We start from the raw sequence: 21472 nt of genomic DNA on the forward strand, positions 1-21472 counted from the left end.
ACTCAACTTTCCAGAGGATCTCGGTCCTTAACATTGATTTTTAAAATGTAAAGTAGTAATAGTAAATTCACCATGAATATTTGATAGATATTTCCACAGTGAGCAGGCTGTAAGTATTCAGAAAATCATAAGGAAAGAGAAAAGATAGGACACAAAGAAATAAGGATTTTTGGAAGAGAGAAATGAAGGAAATAAGGGCACATGAAAGGATACAAGGAGGATGCAAGTAAGTGAAGAAAGGAAGGAAGGAATCAAAGGGGAAACAAGTAAGAAAAGAAGGAAGGAAAAAAGAGGGTCGAAGCAAGGACAGAGAGAATAGAAACAAAAAGGATACAAGTAACGAAAGGAAGTTTAGCAAGGAAGGACAGAAGGAAAAAATTAGAAAAGGAATGAAGGATGGTAATTCAAGGAAGGAAGGAGAGAAGAGAGGATAACAAAGAAGAAAATAAGATACAGGAAACAAAGCTTTCTGTGTTTTGTATTGTGTAGGAAACCTGTTTAGGAGACATGTCTAGCAGACACTATGTTAAAAAAAAACAAAGATTTATTAGATTAAATCCACAAAGTACCAAATTCTTCCACATTCTAAGTTTTTCAGAGTCCAGACTTTTACAAAAACTAAAGCAGCACCTCAACACTATTTAAAAGTTTTCTCTGGAGGTGTTCAAGGCAACACTTTCATAAATAATATACACTTGAGGTCTCCTTGTGTGAAGAATCAAAGAATAAATGTTTTCTTTGTGCATTGTTGTTCAGCCCACTTGATGCGGGATACTTGATAGGGCTGCAGGAATTCAGCGTCACGGTTTTGAAGGGGGTCATAGTGAAATTCCTTGTACCTCATGAGGGTTTCTAACTGTTTTTGCTGCAGCTCTTGGTTTTTACCTGCGGTAAAACAATCAAGCCTTTCTTTTGTTTGAGGCTGTGCCGCCCTTTTGAAAACCCATTAAGGTAATTCCCCTTCCTTACTTCCTCTCTCCCGCTTTTAAAAAAAAGAAAAAGATTCCTTGCATTAATATAAACAAAGAGCATTCAAGTGAGGGCCTCTGCAGGATACTACAAAGAGATCCCCTCAGGAGCCAGGGAGCCTATGGTCTGGGACAGGTGCAATTACAGTGATAACATCAGAGCCGGCATTACCTCCGCTGCAGTCCTCTCTCCCAGCTTGGGCCGAGGAATGCAGCTCTACCTTCTACTGTCCTTCACTTCCTCCTGTTCCACCTTTTACTTTACCGTACCTTTTTGTTTACGCTGATTCGCCCCTCCTTACAAACCAGCTCTTCTTATTTCCTCTCCCATGCAAGAAACGTGTTCATTCCAGTTTAGTGTTGTTTGTAAAGTAGGATTTGTTCCAGTGGGAAGGAAATCAAACGAGGGGAAATCACGCTGTTACTGTGCAGCTGTTGATTGTGGCCCCCACACCCCACCATCTTTATTGACTGTGAGCCCCAAACAAGACAGATGCTCCGTTTGTATGCTTCCAGCGCCTTTCTTCATCCATCTCCCTTGCAGGATTTCCTGATTACTGCAGTATTTGTTTGATTGTAGTGAGTGAGTGCCTCCTGTTTGTTCGTTGAAATGTCCTTGAAGACGGCACATCCATCCACAATGTCCCCGTCTGAATCACCGCATACTTGCTTTGTGAGGTTCAGAAATATGTGCTTAATCCATAAAAGCTCTCAAAAGATTTGCACTTCCTTCTTATCTTGTGGAAACTGCAAACAGAAGCCAGACATAGACTTTTCTTTTCAAAGGCGTAGTGCTTAAAGGCGACTTATTCTAAAATAAATTACTATTATTCAAGTTTGAATCCCTGGAAATGTTCCGTGTTTATGGACACAGCAATCAGAGATTTGTAGGCAAATGCTACCCTCCAGTTCCTATGATACTTTGAACTGATGATACATTTGAAAAGATTAATATTTTTCTTTAAATCTATTAAAAAGTTCCAAATATTTATTTCTAGCTTTCAGGAAAGAAATTGCGATTTTATTTTATTTTTTTATCAGGGGAAGAATTGGTGATTTATTGTAAAACACGGTTTTACACTTTTTTTTTTTTTTTTTTACAAAAGACAAATGAATTTTAAATTGTCTTCAGTATTCCATGTCAGTGATTACTCCAGCTCAGATTTTCCCTTTGTCACTTTATAACTCCATTTCATATCTGTGCCTTAATATTTCATTCTTTCTTGCTTCCATGCACTTAGATATTAGTTTCATCCTCTTTGTGGTAACAACTTTAGAGATAAATAGCTATGAATTACCTAAATCTTACAAATAACTTAATTCTTTATCATTTTAAAATGACAGTAGGTCTTAGTCAATTATAAAAAAAATACTTAAATTAAATGTTCTCTTTGAGGTCTCAAACTGATTGACACAAAGTATCATTCAGCAGGTAGATCAAAACTACAAAAGCACAAAATGATGCACCAAAATAACCATCAACCCATTAATGATTAGTCCAATATCCTCAGCATTTTCTCTGTGTTTCCTAGTGAATAGAAACAATTACCTTAAGTTAGAAATTTCCACAATTCTAAATCCTGTATATTCTAAAGTAGAAATAGGTTGAAAGCTCAAAGAAAATGTTCATGTTATCTGTTTAAAGTTGTATTCTTTCTTGCTTTTTCAACACCTGAATGACCTGTAAACAAGGTTCACCATGTACAAAATACAATTTCCTTTTAAAGGCTACTTCCTTCTCTGTGCCTCCTCTGACTTCTTTCTTAAACGCCTCACTAATACTGAAAATATTAAACTTTTTTCATGAGTTTTTACTCAGCAACAGCCTCAAAATTCAAGAGTGTTTCCAGCCCAGAATGTGTTAAAACTTTCTGTTTTCTGCTAAAATCAGCTCTGGGTCCATTTAATTTGATATTGATTGGACAAATCACCTCAAGGACCTGAAAAAGTCAGGTTTGACACAACCAAAACTCAAAAACATTGTGTCATCTTCCTGCAGTAACAACTTCCATACCAAAGAGAGTTTAAATATGGTTCACTGATTATAAAAAGATTGGAGAGTGGAGTTTCCAAAAACAGGCCAGCCAGTTTCTCTATATTCTGTTTGAGGGGCGGGGGAAGAAGATTAAAAGACAGGCAGCTAGTCAAAAACCATCAGGGACCAAGCGACAATGAACACTGTGTCAGAAAAGGTGATGTGACAGTTAATCAACATTTCCCTTTTCTCCCTCCTGGCCCCCATGTAGCACATCAACGTTCAAGGACCTGGAGGGCAACAGCCTGAAGGACAGCGGCCACGAGGAGAGCGACCAGACCGACAGCGAACATGACGTCCAGAGAGGACACTATGTTGACACGGCTGTCAATGACATGCTGAACATGACCGTCCCCCCCAATGTTTGCCAGCTGCCAGACCAAGGTAAGGACATATTTGCCTGTTGTTATGTGTGCAGGCTGCGCGCGTCAAGAGGTTTGGAGGATGTTGTTTCCACTTTCAAGATAGATATGGATTTGTGTGTTTGCGTGTGCTTGAGTCTGTTTTTACTCAACCAGGACATCTTTTAAGATCCATTATGTCCACTGCAGGTTTCAGATGTGCATAAATAACATCCCCCTTTTTTTCGTCTTTGATGTCCTGCTCTCAGCTAATGTGAGGGATCTCTGACAGATAAGGCCACCCTTTGATTCCAGCTTAGGCAACTTCATTGACTGATAGCAGCCAAGTCGGCTCTTGAAGCGAGGGCGACTTCAGACATGTTTGAATGGCAGCAATTAGAGCAGAAGGTGGAAATCTACATATCTTCGCTTGTGTCCTTATCCATTATTCAGTGGGAACGTTTAGCAGGGAATTAATGTTGATGTTTCATTTCTGATCGGCTGTTTTAAAAAAGAAACATTTACTCCATCGGCAGGGGTCAGGTGACAAGGTCGTGTTCATTCAGACCGAGGAAGAGAGAGGGGGTCAGCGAGAGGAGAACAGCAGGATAAAGCTGTTTCAGGATGTTGCGGGGGTATTTATGAGCTCAAAGGAAACGGCACACACAGGTGCTGCGGCTCGCCAACACGTGTGAAAATGGTCCAGCAATTTGAGATGATCTGAAAATTAGCAGTTTAGCTCGTAATTAGTTTGAATGAAAAGTGTTTGTGGAGGAATCCCTTTGCTCATCCACATGTCACATTTGCTCCAGTTTCTTCAGCTTGTATAAGGTTTCTTTTCCTGTCTAACATGAAAATAACTTTGGTTCATTTCACACCAACAATGCCCTAGAAAACACTGTCTAGTCACTCACTAGTTCATTCTCGTGCTTCTTTAGTTCACATAAGGCAGGAGGTTTTAATGAGCCAAAGATAGGCGGGAAGGAATCCTGCTTTAAAAATATGCATCATGTTCAAGAATGAACACGATGTGATTTATTTGAATTATTTAGCCATCTATTTTTACCAGTAGCCTGTTAAGTTTGAGGGTGTGGCTTGTAATGCAGTAAGAGACGTCTGCAGGCTCATCTTGGCGTATTTACCCAACCAGATGCTTCACTTGGAGCAGTTTTGCTGTTTATGTTGTTTGACTGGGGAACAATAACATCATGAAACCTTCATTTTATGTTCATCGAGAATTGAGCGATACAAGTGCATCTGTCTTTCTGGCCGGCAGCTCTCCTTGTTTTTATTGTTGATGTTTTTTGGGGTTTTTTTGGCTGAGAAATGTAGATGCAGGTGTGCGGGGTCAGAATGAATGGTGACCATTAGAACCGAATTGTCCCGGGTGTTCGCCCGGCAGCGTCGGCCCTTAAAAGGCGCAGAAAAGTGAATTGACTGTCTAGTGGTTGCCAGCTGTAATTACTTCACAACCTGTGAAAAAAATCCTCATGCCTCCAAATAATGCACACTGACAGGTCTTCTGGTAGTGGGATCTCATTATTGGAGACAATTAGAAATGATGTACATGAAGAATATTACAAGGGGGAGAGCTCTCTGAGGCGGTGCGTTTTTCATTAACACCACCAATGATTGTATCTGTTTCAGCAAAATGGAAGCGTGTCTCCTGAATGTCTAATGCAGCACAACACTGCCGGTAAACAGAACAAGAGGCTATTTCACAGTGCTGTCCATTCTTTTGACCAGAGTAAAATAGATGATAACAGCGTATCTGTGTGGAATTACAATGTGTTTGCTTCTTATTGGCTTTTTCTTTTCTTCCTCTTTCATCTCCACTCGCTGCAAAGTCACTTTTCCCCCCAGCATTTGTTTTTTAGTAAAAACGAGGTTCCTCCAAGCTGCGGAAAATTATGGAAAAATATGGAATTAGATTTATTTTCTCTGGCATAGATAAGGCTGGAGAAATTGATTCTTTAATTCCTGGACCCATTGTTCAAACGTTGTATCCATCTATCCGTTCATCCAAAAGCATCTCTTTTAATAAGTTTAACAATTATTTCATCCGTCCAGTCGTCCTTTCAGCTGTCTGTCCATCCATTAATCCGTCTATCCGCCTGTTTGTGTGTCTTTCTATACAATTCAAAGCTGATTAGGGAGATTTTTTTGGTGATTCATCAAACTTTACAAAAGAAAAACATGCTCATACTATCTGTCCATCCAACTCTCTTTTATCAATCTTCTCACCATCTATCTATCTATCAGTCTGTCCATCCATTATCCAGTATTCGCCCACTGATGCATTCACCTATCACTCTGTTCATTCCTTCAGTCTCTTGTTTTTGCTGGATCTTAATGGATTGACTGGGAATTATGGAAATTTAAGCCAAGAAATGTCTAAAACTGCTTTACAAGAGATACAGAGGAACTCTGTAAAGACTGTCGGGAAGCTAATGACTGCCTCGGATCTTTTTTTCCTCATTGTTTTGGATGTCAGTCTGCTACAGTGGTCACACCAGAGGGCCTGTTCATAGTTGTTAAATGATTTGCCCAAAGATGACATGCAGAAATGTAATGACATGGTGGATGAAATTGTCCCCCGTTTCCATCTCAATGGTCTAATTACACAGTTAAAGGGCGGAGAAGGCTGACAGTGATGGGCACATGATGCACAGTTGAATCCGTCTCTCCCGGTTTATGCGAGTTTTACATGATCAGAATTTCTCCAGAGCTCCTCAGGAGAACGCCGTGGCTCTGTCGTTTCCCTGCTGCTTGTTTTACCCCTGCGTACGAACCGACTCGAGCATGAAGGCGGAAAAACAACCTTTGAGGTTTATGGAAGATGAGAGGTACAGTGGTTACACATTATGTGCTGATGCGGGCTTTACTTTGAGATCGTCTGTTTTAATTGACAAAAAAACGGACACTTTTCTGTTGTGTGAATAGGGGGAGATTTTTAGAAAACAAAGCGGCATCTCAGCTAAACGCCCCGCTGTTTAGACGTCTTCTGGGAGTAAATCTGCTGTGTGGTGTGCTGTGCCTCGCCTGCCAGCTAAAGCAGAAAACAAGTTGAGAGACTGCAGTTGCCAAAGGAATACAGCAGCACGCTAGCTAAGGATAGCAGCACCTACTTTTTGTGTGTCTGTGTTTGATTTTTATTGTTCTGTTCTCTTGTGTTGATAAGTGTAAAGAACAAAAGGAAGTTGTAAGAGGAAAAGGAGGAAGGGTTAAACTCTGGGGCTTTTCACCATGCAAATGTTTACCATTCCCAGTGCCATGCAAAGGCTTTGTTTGCCCAGGAGACAAGCCGCTACCTTTAGACAAAGACCCGGCCTTCCCTTCATTCTGTTAACTTTCATGTGGGAATCCGATCACAATGGATTTTTCCCTCCTCTCTGATCAAGAAGCAAGGGCGTCTCCAGGAAATGTCTTAAGAGGTGTCCAGAAGGGGGCCACTAATAATATTTGGGTGAGCCCAACAAAACCAGAAGCCTAGAAGTGTTCAGGGATTTTAATAAAAAAGCATGAACTTAAAAACAGTAGCTATAGACCAGGAATTAGCCAGTTAGCATATACATACGCCACCTTAAAATTTGGTGTCCATGATTTTAAATTGCTGTATCGCTCCAAAACTTTGACCTATTTGTGATCATGCTACTATTTGACAAACATTCAGACACTTGTGTCATAAAGGAAAATAGAAAGCTGAATAATATAAATAAATAGATAAAGTAGAGTGAACTAAATTGTTGAATTTGTCACTTTAAAAGCCTCTTTGCTCTTCTGTGCCACTGGTTGGATTCTGTGTTTTAGAAAAAAAAAGAGCAACTGATTTGGGTGTTAGTGTCTCAAAATAATAACCTTAAAAAAATATTCTTCATGCTTTTCATGCACAACTACTTCCTTAATTTTGGGAGATTGGCCGATTTTTACATGTGAAGCCGATCTTATCCATCGATTTTTTTCTGTAAAGGTTTAAAAATCAGCTTCTGTCCTCTTTTGCTCTCCATTCAGAGAGAATTGACTGATTGACCGGCCCACCAGGTCATGTCTGCACGTTTACTGTTAACAATAGTCACCCCACTGTTGCCAGTTCAGCCACTTTCTTGCTATATTGAGCAATATTTCAGCCAAAAAACATTGGTATAGGCCAAAATCGGAATCGGCAGGATAGGCTTCTTCAAGATCGGTAATTGGCCAGAAAACTGCAATCGGTGCATCACTAATTTTATGTCTCAGATGCTGAAGAGGAAGTCTAAGCTTCTAGGCATAATATTTCTAAATCGGCACTTCTGATTGGCCTTATTGTTCCTCATGACAGGTCCTGCCCTGGAAGCATTGTCTGCCTAGAAGACATGCTGTGTTAGACAAAGACAGAGTCATCTGCAAATTTTTAAAGGTGTCCATCAACCCCACTTGGTGACCCCACTGGAGGACAGTCCAATAATGGTGTTGCGTCCCTGGTGGGTTGGACTTTTTTCTATCCATTATTTCTCCACGGGCTTACCAAGGTGACGTTCAGTGAAGTGCTTGTGGAGAGATTTTCGACTTATATCTGAGTGAATAACTCCTTGTTGAATCCCTGCCTGGAATCTAAAGAAGAGTGTGTGCTCTTTTCAACGAGCTGACCTTAAACATCCCTCACCCTGTGGATTAGATTTGGAAAGTATCTGAGGACCAAATTATTTTAAATCTCTTAAAATCTATAAACGGAAGGGTATCTTTAACACGTAATCTGCCAGTTGAATAAAAGGACGATGTCGCTGAAACTGTAAACTGAGGAGAAGAGCTATATATAATGAATTCCTCTTTATCTTTGCAGGCATGTCTGTGAAGTTAGGGGGGATTTTGTTGAAATAGGGGACTTGCTAGCATTGGCTCTGTGGAACCATTAGTGTCAGGGGAACTGGCTCTGAGGGGGCTGGTGACAAAGGGAGCTTAATCTATTTTTTCCGACTTTCTTTGATTGTTGTAGCTCACATTGTAATTCCTCTCGGATGTGGATGAGCTATGGTTTTCAAGGATTAAGATTCATGTATTGTTAAATCGCTCAAGTTACCTCAGCATGAGTGGAAAAGACAGGGGCGCCGCGTCATTTGCAGCATTGCCATTTTCTGGTTTTAGAGGGTTTGCAGCCTGGGTTTTGGTATTGTTTCCAGGTCACTGTATAAGTGCTCATCAAGTAGATTCAGTCCTGCCTGGGCTGTTAGACTCAAAGGGGATGCAGGACTGCTCAATTAGCCAGAGCAGGGAACCAGGCGCCTTTATTTCTGACATATTCCTCGGCCTCCACCTCTGGAGAATATCTCTCATCTATCTGTTAGCTCCCTGTGGGTGTGTGCCTGAAGCTGAAGCCCAGGAATGGAAGCCCCCTTTGTGGGCTGCACATTTCTTCATATTCCCTTTTTCCATCAGTAGATCCGCAGGGTTTCACTGTTCCTAATTGATTTAAGCCCCTCCTCCCCCTATTTCCACCTTTTTTCTCTTCCTTCCTCTCTCGCTCCCTCTCTTTCTCTCTCTTCTTTCTTCAGACTGCAAACACCTTCAACCCACATCTCCCAAACTTTGTGCCAGTCAAGCACTTCCCTTTCCCCCTGTTGAATTAGAGGAAGAGTAAAGGCACCTCACATGTTTCTGCCACGAACTTGCCCTAAATTCGGCACGGGAACATTTCTAGTTTGCAGTTCTCTGATCTACTAACGAAAAATGCTGACAGGTGTCAGAATCAGGAAGGCAACAGGAACAGGGCTGTGCTGACAACACTACAGGAGGCGGAGAGAGTCTGTGTGCGAGGGAGACAGAGATTGAGAGATGAGCTGAGAGTCTACTAAGCAGTCTTAGTGAGGGAAAATAAAAAGGGAAGAAGAAACAAAATCCCTGACAGGCAGGAGGGATTTTTTTCTCCATTCCTCTTGCTATGAGGTAAATGGGAATTTGCCAGAGGATGTGATTGATTCCCAAACAACATTTGTTTGAATTAGGCATCAAAACTGCTGTACAAGACACATGTTGCATTGTGATACTTTATGATTAGATTAACAAGTAAACTCCACTCTGAGACCATCCATTTTGATTTGGATTTGCCTAATTTAATGTGGGAACCGGTGGAGGTAAAATGGCTGACAGTGACAAAGAGCTGGGTGCAACATTAAGGTAGATAGAGTGCAAACACACTCCATGCTTGCTAGCAGGTGTAGTGGAGTCTGTAATGAACAACCCGACATGCAGATTTTTGCCTCCGAGTTGTGGAGACGTGAGGATAAAAAAGAGAAGGAAATAAAATGTCATTCCAAGCCGTGTCCATCTGGGCTTATCTTTTTTATTGTGCTTATCAGTGAATGAAATTCTGTTACACTGTGAGGTGCCTGGCTGTGTCATATTGAAATTACACCTAATATAATAAAACAGAGCAGACTGATATTGATTTTGCACCTTGTAAAAAACGACTCATGTGACTGGAGGGGAAGATGTGATTTTTCTGCTCTTTTTTCTTCTCACTGTGCGATTTGGAAAAAAAAAAATGTTTCTTTTCAAACGCAGCTTTCATTTCTCCTTTAAGTTTTTTTTCTTTTTCTAAATTGCTCACAACCTCCAGGTTAGTTTTTGTCATATTTTCAAAAGCATACTGACGATTTTTCCAAGATTCGTTTGAAAAAGTACTCTCCTTTTTTTCATGACGTTATTGGAGACAAGTGAAAACAAATGTGGCATATTTTGGCTGCCTGACGGCTTTTTGCAAACATTGCCTGTAGCTGCTCTTCTTTAAAGCTACCTCCCGGACTTTTCTGTAACTCACTTCACATGCAGTTCATCAACTATAAAACAACATACAATGATCAGTTTTTTTATTCATCTTCCTAGTTTGCTGTTTCTTTTTAAAAAATCAATATACCTCAGAAACTAATTTCTATCCTCACATGGTTGTGGTGACATCATCTGAGGCATAAGCTGAGTAGTTTTGAGGCCTCTCCAATTGATTTCTCCTCATTTTTTACATATTTTAAATCAAATTACTCATTCAAAAGTGCTTTTTGTTTTCTGCTTGGCTGCAGCAAAAAGTTTGATTTGTGTTTTATGAGCCTTGCGTGAGTTTTAGGATAATCAGACATAGAGCGGTTTGCAAGAAGATGTTTGCAATTGCAGGTTAATTCTATCCTTCGCCAGTTCGTGCCAATACTTCTCCCTCAATACTGCCATTTTTGTTTCATAAAGAAACCATTCAGTACTTCTGGATTTAATAGAAATATTCTTTATTTTCCCAAAGAGGGGACAGTTAGGAAATTAAACTATAGAGTGTGTTTGTTGGTTTTGTAATCAAGTTTTTCCATTAATTAGAGATAAATTCTCATTAAATGTTCAAATCTCACATGTAATTTCCATCCGTCCATCCATTTTCTGTTCACCCTTTGTCCCTAATGGGGTCGGGAGGGTTGCCGGTGCCTATCTCCAGCTACGTTCCGGGCGAGAGGCGGGGTACACCCTGGACAGGTCGCCAGTCTGTCGCAGCACATGTAATTTAATTCATTTAAATATTATTGTATTTTGGAGCAAACTCTTATGAATTAGGACAGCTGAATTTTATGAATTGAGAGAGATAATGTGCCCTGATCATACGAAAATAACTCTAATTCAGTTTACTGGAGCCCCATTGCAACATTTTTCTGCAGTTGACTATAATTAGATTAAAAGATTAAAAGAAAGGACTTCTAAGTTCTTGGTTGTCAAAACAGTTAAAAAACATTCTCTGGTAGGTATGAGTTGCGACATGTAGGACATTAAACACCCCATCTTACAGTAGAAAGCAACATTTCATAATCTTGTCTTTATTTTATTTAACTTTTATGTTACCGTTTTAGTCCCACTGAGATCAGAGATCTATTTTACAAGGGAGACCCGGCAAAGACAGCAGCAGCATAATTACAGTAAAAACCAACTACGCACTCAGAAAACACTCGATCATATATATAATCTGCAATAATATCAACATATTTTTAAACTTCTTTAATTTAAAAAGGGTTTGAAGTTATTTTCATTTCCGTCATTTTATGAGCTGGTTAAAAATGGTGAAAATATTAATCCAGGATTTATGTCGAAATCAGTGTAAAGTCGCCGCGTTGGTGTTTACCACCTAATGCAAGTTGATCACCTTCATTCTGGGATCTTTTATGGCATCAACAACCTAAATGCGTACAGAAATGATCTTTTTTTTTTTTATCTCTTTGAATTTTGTGAAATCCTGTAGTGGAAAACCAGACATTATTAACCAGCTCTGTTTTTATTGTCTGTATACATTTGCTACCACCAGGTAGCATCTGTAACTGAGCTCAGACAGAAGCCGCACACAAAAGGTCTTCATTTCCAGTCGAGACAGAAAACATATAGTAACGTTATAATACCATAATGACTTCGGCTGAACCCTCGTGCTGTCAAAGCTCTTCTGAATGTACTCAGTGTATTTAATCAGCTCAAGAGGGGACTGCTTATCTCTTTGCACTTGTCATGGATAGCGTATTGAACATATCAGAGGGAGAAATGGGAATAGTTCATTATTTTCTAGAGCTCACAATGAGCCTGATGTATCTCGTTGCAGGCCCTCCACTGACAGCTCATTTTTTAGACAATCCTGGCATTCAGTTCACAACGAGACGGTGCAAAAAAAAAAAAAAAAAGAAAGAGGGAGAGTGAGAGACAGAGACTTGGAGAGAGGGAGGAAACACAGAGGCAGACAGAAAATAGGTCTCCGGATCTCCATTGCTTATTCATGACGCTGTGGCATGCTAGGTGTGTTAATAATCTCCGCAGAAACCAAGAGAATCGCGGTTGTTTGTTGAACACCTTGCCAAGCTGGGTCCCAATCAGCAGCAGATGGGAAAACAGGGGGATCAGGATGATCCCAGACAGAGGGAAGGAGATTAAGAGCAGGTAATGCACAGAAGTTGATGGGGGCCGAGTGTGTATTAAAGAGAGAAGGGGAGAGTACCTGAATTTTAAATCCATCTGAGAGTGTGCATACACAACATACTGAGGAGCCTGTGTGTGCATGCAGGTGTGCGTCTATAAAGGTTAATCAGAAATGGAGTGGAAAAGAGAGAGGCACAGGGAGAAAGATGAATAAAGAAATGCTGTGGGTAGGAAGGGAGGAGAAGAGTGAAATTCAAGAAGCGGCACTACAGCGTTGTCTCCAGTTTGCTTGCCTTTTGTGGCCCTGATTGATTCTGTTCTCATCTGAGGAACTAAGGCAGCAGCCATTTTTCTAACCGCACTGCATTGTGTGTTTCATTCTTTGAGGTCGCAGCGTGGACACAAGCCGCTTCCCACTGTAATTCAAAGCAAGGAGCAACCATGACTGTGGGGTAAAACAAAGCAGTGAGGACTGCAGTAACATTAGTACTGAAATCACAAACGCCTCGTGGGTTTGGGTTGTGTCACTTTCAAATGTACCTTGTTACATTAAAGCAATGCCTACAGAGAAAGACACCTGTTGGTGTGCATTTGCATTTTCCAAACAGGGAACATGCCCCGCGCAATTCTAGCACACATTATTTATATCGTCCAGAGGCCATGCAACCTTTTGTGTATTTACTATTGAATGGAGCGTATCCTTCTGCACAAGCTGAAGCAATAAAGGTCTCCCTTTCAAAGCTTTCTGCCAGCAGGGATTTAAAACACACATTTTGTAACATGTCAGAAATTCATCCACACTTTTTTATAAATATATTTCTTTCACATAAAAAAAATTCTGTTCCAGGTTATTTCTCAACAAACTGCCAGAAAGATGAGCAGCCAACAATGCTAATGCTAGCAAACAGCTATTTCATAGTTTTTTTCTTGGGTCCAGACTGCATTTAATTATCTGTGATAAAATCTGAAATAACCTACTGTACACTCAACTGAATAAATCCTAAAAAACTCTTCTGTCCGGTTAAGTTGTTTATCTAGCAGCATTGCTAAAACAATGCTAGTGGCTAACCGTTAGCGACACGTTAGAGCTTCACAAGCTGAACTAATAAGAGTTTGTTTAACAGACTGGCTTTAATCAAGTCTTTCTCAAAATTTGAAATACATAGACTGAATCAACATATTCAATGAATATGTTGATTCATTGAATATGTTGATTCAGAACATGCTAAACTAATATCTTACAGTTTTGTGTGAGTTTCAAAAACAATCATCTCGAGTTAAAATCTAAAATACTTCAGAACCAAGACTGGATGATTTTATGCTGAAAAGATTTTTTTTTAAACACAGTTTGAGATGAAGAAAACTTTTATTTGGATTTGTGATTAAACAAAAAGGGAGCATTTATTATTTTTGTTCTTGTTGTGTTTGTTGTTAGGACCAACTTTAGTATAACACAGCCATTAAAACCATGGTACATAGACAATTGAAACATGAACTGGAATATCTAACAACATTCTTTAATAGTTTGAAATGTTTAGTTCATGAAACCAGATTAGCAGGAATCTTTTCGTTTTTCAGATCTATCTTTTTTCTTGTGGAAGAACAGTGTTGCGTTTTGATGTATCTCAGAAATGGGATGTGTTGCCACATTGCGTTCACTTTCCACCACTATAAAAATATCAGACACTATTTGCAAGAAAATTGTAAATTCTTCAGAAAACATATATAGAAACATTTTGTTGCTATATACATGTATATAGCAACAAAATATATTCCTTATCTATAATCATATATCTATCTTAAGGTAAATTCAATTTGCTTGAAGGTTCTTTCAATTACTGCTTCCATGCTGTTGCATCTGTGCCACCAGACCAAAATGGGCATTCTGCCATTGACAGGCGATCGTAATCTGAACCCAATTTACCCCCCAGAGCGGCTATCTTATCATCATGTGCTGTAAATTTAATACAACCGTGCGTTAACAAAGGATCCTCTCAAAACTGCCATTCTTCATTTACAAACACACCGCAGGTTCATGTAGGCTGCTGCACAAATGCCTGTCATAACAGCAAAAAATACATGTTTCTTCAAAGGAAGTGTTGTAAGTTCTTATTCACTGTGGTTTTCCTGTGTGTTGAAATTTCACATTTCTCGAGGCATCTATAGAGACGCTCTCCCAAGGACAATGATAACATCAGTCGCACCAAGTGGATGTTGTTTCAGCAAATGCCACTTATAGTTAGGTGAATAAGCCCTCTTGTCTCCATGGTAATTTAGCATTGACAAAGAAGCAAGAAAAGTGATGTACTGGAGAAAAAAGGTAATTAGTTTAGACACATACAGGTTAAAAACATGCTTAATTTTAAAGCAGCTCTATATGTAAATGGCAGTGACTATGCCAAAAGTTGTAAAACCTCAGGTCCAAAAGTCATCATTTGACTTCAATTTAAAATCAAAGGTCTAAAACTACCACTGATGAGAAAATACTATCCATCTGTTCATTCACTTTCCATGTGGGACGTTGATGCTTATCTGGACAGACCAGTAAGTCAAAGATCTGAGCAGATTCCTTAGATTAAAACTTTCTTAAATTATTTAAAGTGAAGTTACATTGTAACAACTAGAGTAAATGTCACACGTTCCCCCAGTCACCAAGGTATTTAGTATAATATTTTTAATTGTCTATGTTCAATAAGCTGCCCAGGCTTAAGGCCAGGAGATATATGGTCACATTTTTTTCAAATTTCAGTTTGTTTTCAGAGTTACATATTTAAAAAAAATAAGATTCTTTCACCAAAAATGTATCTATTTATATGGTAGGAGTCTAATATTTTGACAAATAACCCAATTTACTGGGATTAATTCAACATTTTTCTGAAGCTATTAATAAAAAGAGGAGCATTGATCTTTCATACAGAAGGAAAGTAAAGACGATATTTCCAAATATTTCTTTGTTGTTTTATTTGTAAGATCTGATATTTTCTGCCCCGCTAAAATGTTCGGACAACACTTTATTTAAAACACACGCAGGGCCATCATTTATTTATAACACAAACACAGAAAGGTTACGTCTTGCATATAGCAGTATTTGGATCGGGCTCATTTCAGTTTGCTTCCTCTTTGTTTTGATATGACTCGTTGGTCATTTGGATCCTAACGTGTTCTTTGCGGTTCCAGGATAATTGTGTTCAAGCGAAACCTTCAGGAAGATATTGTGATCATAAATGAAGCGCTGCTATTTAAAGCAGCATGCTGCACAGTGTTCGGATCTCTCCCACTTGGCTCGATGAGCCTCAGGTGTTATTGGTTGAGCTGCCATTCAGCTGACTGGAAAAATTACAGCACAACAGGGGAGAATGTATCACCGCCTGATAACCTATTGTTTTTTTTATGTCACCAATGCAATCGGTGTACATAATTTTTTTATTGACCTATTAAAACCACTTCCAGGTCCCAATCCTCTATTATCACTCTGAGCCAATAACATTCTCTTACCAAAGTTACTCCATCCTTGTTGATGAAATGGTAGGACTGTAGACTAATACAATGTGGAGTAAACAACTTGATGAGGACATCCTATACCCATAGACTTCCTCCAAGGAACCTCTGTGTGCGGCTTGAAGTGGGCAAGATAGTTGCAGAGTGACTGCCAAGGCAAGGCTTGTATTACAGGGATCCCAGGATATCAGACACCAGGCGGCCTGAGCTCCCTCCAGGCAGGACAGAGTCTGGCAGCTGGCCCACAGCCCAGATAGCTATAATCAGCTCCATTACCTGTAGCACTGACGCCTATTTAGGAGCCGTCATAGTGGAACTACGGCTGCACAGAGGGGATTAAGGACGCAGCAAAATTTGGGGAAAAGTACAAATAGTATGCAGTTACACCAGTCAATACTACACCTGCAGGAGCGCATTCATAGCTGCACACAAACATGCAGTGAATGGGGAGAGATTTTCTGGGCATTATGCGTCTTGGCACAGGGCATTTGTTTTGTCGTCTCCTGCTCTATTCCTATGAAAGGAAAGATTAAAAATACTCTGTTTAAATGGCGTGGGGGGGAGAATCAGCTGTCTTTTGACAAGTACATTGTAGCCTGCAGTTCTCTGTGCAGAATACAAAGAGACATTTATCACTGCAGCTGTGGTAAGGAAGGAAGAAAGAGAGAGGGGGGGCCTCCAGTGCTGCGGCATATAGTGTATCTGTCTTTTTTAACCCTTATTACTTCCTTTCTCTGGGAAAAATATTTTACCTCCCTCCTCTTATAGCCATTTGGGATTTCCTTTGCTTGTTTTTTTTCTTCTTTCATTTCCACCATCTACCCTAATTCCTTTGTCTTCTCCATTTTCCTTTTTTCTATTGTTGCGCTCATCACCTTGCATCTGCTGACAACATTATTACTCAAATGGATTATGAAGCAGAAATATGTAAAGTTATGTCGTCCTCCTCAGTTGTGGCAACAAAAGGTTACTACCTCAGGCATAGAGATGTAATATTTCCATATTTTCCTCTCCTCATGTATATTCAGAGGGAGTGATTTATCCCATAACATTTTACGGCCGTTTAAATTCAACGTCTCTTCCTTAGACATACTGTAAATCTAAAGCATGGCAGAATGTGCTTGTTGGATTTGTACTCTGCAGAAGTTAAACAGAGGTTAAAGAGAAGTCATCCAAACCACCTCTATCATTACTATCTTTCATTCACCAATTAGTGTCAGTGTTCCCCGCTCTGTCCCCCACATGACCTTGCAGAGATGAGCTCAGTGTGCCGTAATTCTGCATTTTGAGTCGGCCTCAGGAGTGGGAGGCACCTTATGGCTGCCAGTGACCCACATTATAAACTATTGATGAGCGACGGAGGGTGCAGTAACAGAGAGAAAAGACCTTCTGGGGTATGTCAGGATCCAGATCCTCCCCGCCCCCCTGTGCCCTTTTCCGTCTCCCTCCTCAGCAGTTTACCCTAAAACCTTGTCTGCATTTCGTCTCTCAACAGACCTTCATTGTAAAAACCTTCTGGGTTTTTTTCTGTCATCACTCACCTCTTAAAGTAACTCACTAATGCAGACTAAACGTGGACCAGTTGCTTTTATCAAGATATATGGAGGTTTAAAGAGGCTTCACTGTTACCATAAATGTTTTCTGGCATGTTGCTCCCCCGGTTCAAAGTAGTTTTAATGAGATGCAAGCAAACGAACCAGCTAATTAGGCAACTCAAACATAACTTTCTGAACTTATAAGTGTGTTTTTTCTTAGCATCATTTTGGTGCATGAGGACAAATCAGTTTCCCAACCTCATTGACTTCCTTCAGTGTATCGCAGGAGTCTCCAAATCCAGTCAGGAGCTTTCTGTTTTTAGGCACAACCTTACTCTAACATGCCTGAATCAAATGAATAACTCATTATCAGGCCTTTACCAAACTCCATATATCTAGAAGAAGTAATTTAACCTTTTGAATCAGGTGTGTTGGAGCATCCATGCATCTAAAAGTTGTAGGAGAGTAACTCTTAGAGACTGTAGTTAGAGTAACCCTCACTACAGTTGTTCAGTTTTATTCAACTATTAAAATCCTGATTTTCTAGTAAAACATCTTAAAATATTAACTTAATAATGGATAAGGCCTTGTTCCTTTGGATGAATCAAAATTCCTATTTACGCAATTGGCTACATTGAGAAAAGAAAATGGAGCACCAACATAAAAAACAAAACAAAAAAATAGCTAGTTTATTACATGTAATTTAATTAAATTAGCCAAACGTACTTCATTTACATTTGTGTTAATATGACAACTTAATATATTTACTTGGATAAACTTAATTTGATTACTTTTAACAAAAACATATATATATTTAAAGTGGGATCACCTGTTTACTTTTTGTATCTGAGTAGACAGTTAATAAATAAGTAGTTAGTATCACTTTGGTAACCTTTCAGTGTTACTACAATCTATAATTACAGAGAAAAGGCTCCCAGAAACTGAAGTTGTATTTCGTTTAATTCAGTACTGCCCCTCCCCCTGCTGTTGCTGCACACTGGAAGAAAGAAAGCTGCCACACTTTTCCTTCAGCTTATAAATATCTCCGGCTGTAAAAAAAAAAAAAAAGAAAAGAAAAAAGACAATTGTGTCATGGAAACCAACTATATTAAGATAATGTTTTACGTTTGACAAACTACAAGCAGCAGGTTTATTAGGCAGCCAAATGCAGAGTGGCTATTTGAGGAAATAGCCTGACTAATAATCAGCTAACATCGTGTTAGATTTGTGGTAGTCCGACAGAAGTGTAATAATAAGTGCAATAAAGGTAAGTAGAAATGTTAGAGAAGAAAGAATAGCAATTAGATCAGGTTACACGTTTTTGTTTTCAATTTTCCCATAAGCACCAATACCTTTAAGTACCCTGGTAGTTTAACTCAACATTATCATACCATGGGAATCTCACACTGGCCCACGTCTAATGCAGATTAAACAAACACTAATTGCTGCTGAGCTCAGCTGTGTCTTCTTGGTGAATGAAGATCAAGACTGTAATGTGCACAGCCTGAACGCCACAAGTCGGCCTGAATTACCGTGCCGCGGACACGCTGTAATCTGCCTGTTTTGGCTCGGTTCATTTCAGAGAAAGGTCAAGAGCAGAACAGGATCTAGGGGGGTGTTTCTCTACGTTGTTGCATAGCTGCTGGTGGTTGATAATCAAATTAGAGAAAATTCATTGCCATTAAATAGAGACGTCCTCAAAGGCTTCTGTTTTTCTGTGGTGCTGCTAATATGATGTTTCCTTTAGGCTACCACATATCTTTCTGGGCATTAACCCAATTATTATATCAAGTTAGTGTAATATGCAAAAACAGTTTAGCATTAAACATGTAAATACAGCACTAGCTGTAGCAGCAATTTCTATATTGCGAAACTCCAGAGTGCCTTCAGGTTTGATTGAATGAGCGACAGAATCCATCATTATGAGCCTGATGCAACTTTCAAAATAGGAGTCCCCTCCCTTTTTTTTAAAGGGAGGATGAAAGGTAACGAGAGAGGCAGGTTGTTAAGTTTAATGGCAGACAGGAAAACCTCAGAATGGCTCTTTTTAATGATGTGCCTCTTCTCATGCAGCTCTCGTTAAAAGACGAGGCCAGAACTCTCGGAGAGGACAGGGAGGGGACTGTGTCCGTGCAGACTCCGCACATCCCCCCCATCATCTCCAAGATCTGCAGCAGGACTCTCACAATCCTCTCCTGAGTTCCCTCTGTATTCAGCTCCTATTAGCATCAGAATATACTGTAAATAAACCAGGCAATCAGGGCTGTGACCCCTTACATCCACAGCACGTGCAGACTCCCCTTCCTGTGCCTCTGCCTCAGCCTCCCCTGCTGCTCTCTACATAACTTTAACTTGCTGGGATTTGCAACTGAATGTCAAGCGTGGTGTTTGGCTTTAGTGTGGGGCAGGTTGTTCCGCGGCTGTCTCCCGAGAAAAGGAACTGGAGGATCGAGAAGAGCAAGGGAATTGGATCTTTGACACCTGTCACTTCCACTCTGCTGCACCTTGCTCCCTCGCCACACATAAGGACTTTTCATGTCACAGCTCAGCATGTTATCATGAGTGGGCACAGGGCCTGAGAAATCCAATTACTACCTCTGTGTCAGACCCCAGCCACCATCCTTATGTATGCTGTAGTCATGTTCCTCAAATCAGAAAAGATGTGCCTATTAGTTCCTTCTTCTTTTCTTCAGAACACTCTCCCACCTGCGTTTTAATCTGTGTGTCTTACCGAACCGGCTGCAGCGTTTTCTCCTGACAAGCGTCTATATATTGTGGTGGCGGCTGGTGGGTGGCTAATGCTGCGGACATAGGTTCTGACTGCGTTATATTAAGTGGCATCATGGTGCCGACTTTGCTGTGGTGGATAATGGAGAAACCTGGGAGAGAATCAGCAAGCCTCCAAAGATGCCAAACAGATCATCCTTCATGACAGGGAAGCAGGATGTGTGCTGGAGAAAGAGTTAGACCCAGTAGGTGTAAATCTAATGTATCTAGACGCAATGGGGGTGTCTCGCTGTGGCTCTTTATTTCTTTTATATGCCTCTTATCCCTAAGTGACGCTGTCTGTGTTGTTCAGTGGGAAACAATGGGGCTGTTTGTTCAAGCCATGATCGTTTCCCAAGGTGGCCCACTTCCTCTGTGCAGAACTTGTACCTGCCTATCCCACGCCGTACCCTCATCACCACCGTGTTACAGTGTCCTACTTCCAAGGATCGCTTTATAACGAGACCAGTGGCATTTTTTGAAAATGGAAAGACGAGGGAAAAGAGAACATGAGAGAAAGTAGACATCATTCTTTTGCTGCTTTGATGAGATAAAAAGGAATATAAAACACACAGTCCTGGCGAACGCAAAGTGAATGCGACTCAATGAGAAGCCACATTATATTACTTATGTAAGGTCCCTTTTTTGAAGCAAAACATTGGCTCACAGCAGGAGAGGAAATCCTTAGATATTACCTTATCAGTGCTGTCATGCCTAGTCAGACACAGTAACAAGTTCTGAAGAAATGAAGTTATTTTAGAAAGCTACATGAATGTTTAAAGTAAAAAAAAAACTGATATTGGTCACTTTGTCCTTTCACCATTTCAGACAGTTTTAGTTTTAGTTTCTTTGTATCGAAGTTTTTGAGGAACAGAAAGATCCTGATTGCTACAGGATGCTACATTCAACAATTTATAGCCACTGTGGGATGTCTTTGTCTTACTTTAACAATTTAATAATAATTTTTATCTGACTCAAGTGAATGTTGTCTACCAGCTCGAGACTGTCTCGAGTTAGATCAGGATGTCCTATTTCCCAAGAACTGGACCAAACAGACGTTGAGAAGTTTGTACCTAAATCAGGGGAAATCATGTGTGGTACGAAAAAAAAGGGACATTTTTTTCCATAATTAATGAAAAACTACAAAGCGTATATAATAGTTGATTTTGGCAAGGCATGGGTACAAATGGGCGGATGCATAAAACGACCTTAATGCAATAATTTCTTGTGTCATGATAGTTTAAAACTCACAGAATGTGTTTGTTACAAGGACAGAAACTTTTATATATTGAACTGCAGTTGATCATATGCCACCAAAACTCCTTAAAGTCTCTTAAATAGCCCAATAGTTTGGCGCAGATGCTTAAACTGGCGTCATTATTGGCTAATGTTTAGCCAGTTGTGTTATATTTGTCTGCTTGTGGTTTTGTT

The 21472-nt window shown here is 39.9% G+C and overlaps 1 protein-coding gene across 7 annotated transcripts in view; it reads left to right on the plus strand.

The window, feature by feature from the left end:
* The window catches only part of pcdh19 (protocadherin 19), an 84174-nt gene that overhangs the window by 47580 nt on the left and 15122 nt on the right, over positions 1–21472 (plus strand). For 4 of the 7 annotated variants that reach the window (XM_023328630.1, XM_023328634.1, XM_023328632.1 and 1 more), the window contains exon 4: positions 3215–3387. In XM_023328630.1, coding sequence (XP_023184398.1) covers positions 3215–3387 — 173 coding nt within the window. Of the gene's footprint in view, positions 1–3202; positions 3388–21472 lie in introns of all 7 variants that reach the window. The other 3 variants (XM_023328629.1, XM_023328633.1, XM_023328631.1) reach the window with 1 other exon arrangement.

The sequence above is a fragment of the Xiphophorus maculatus genome, chromosome 23 (assembly GCF_002775205.1).
Source record: "Xiphophorus maculatus strain JP 163 A chromosome 23, X_maculatus-5.0-male, whole genome shotgun sequence".
In the NCBI taxonomy this organism is placed as follows: Eukaryota; Metazoa; Chordata; class Actinopteri; order Cyprinodontiformes; family Poeciliidae; genus Xiphophorus; species Xiphophorus maculatus.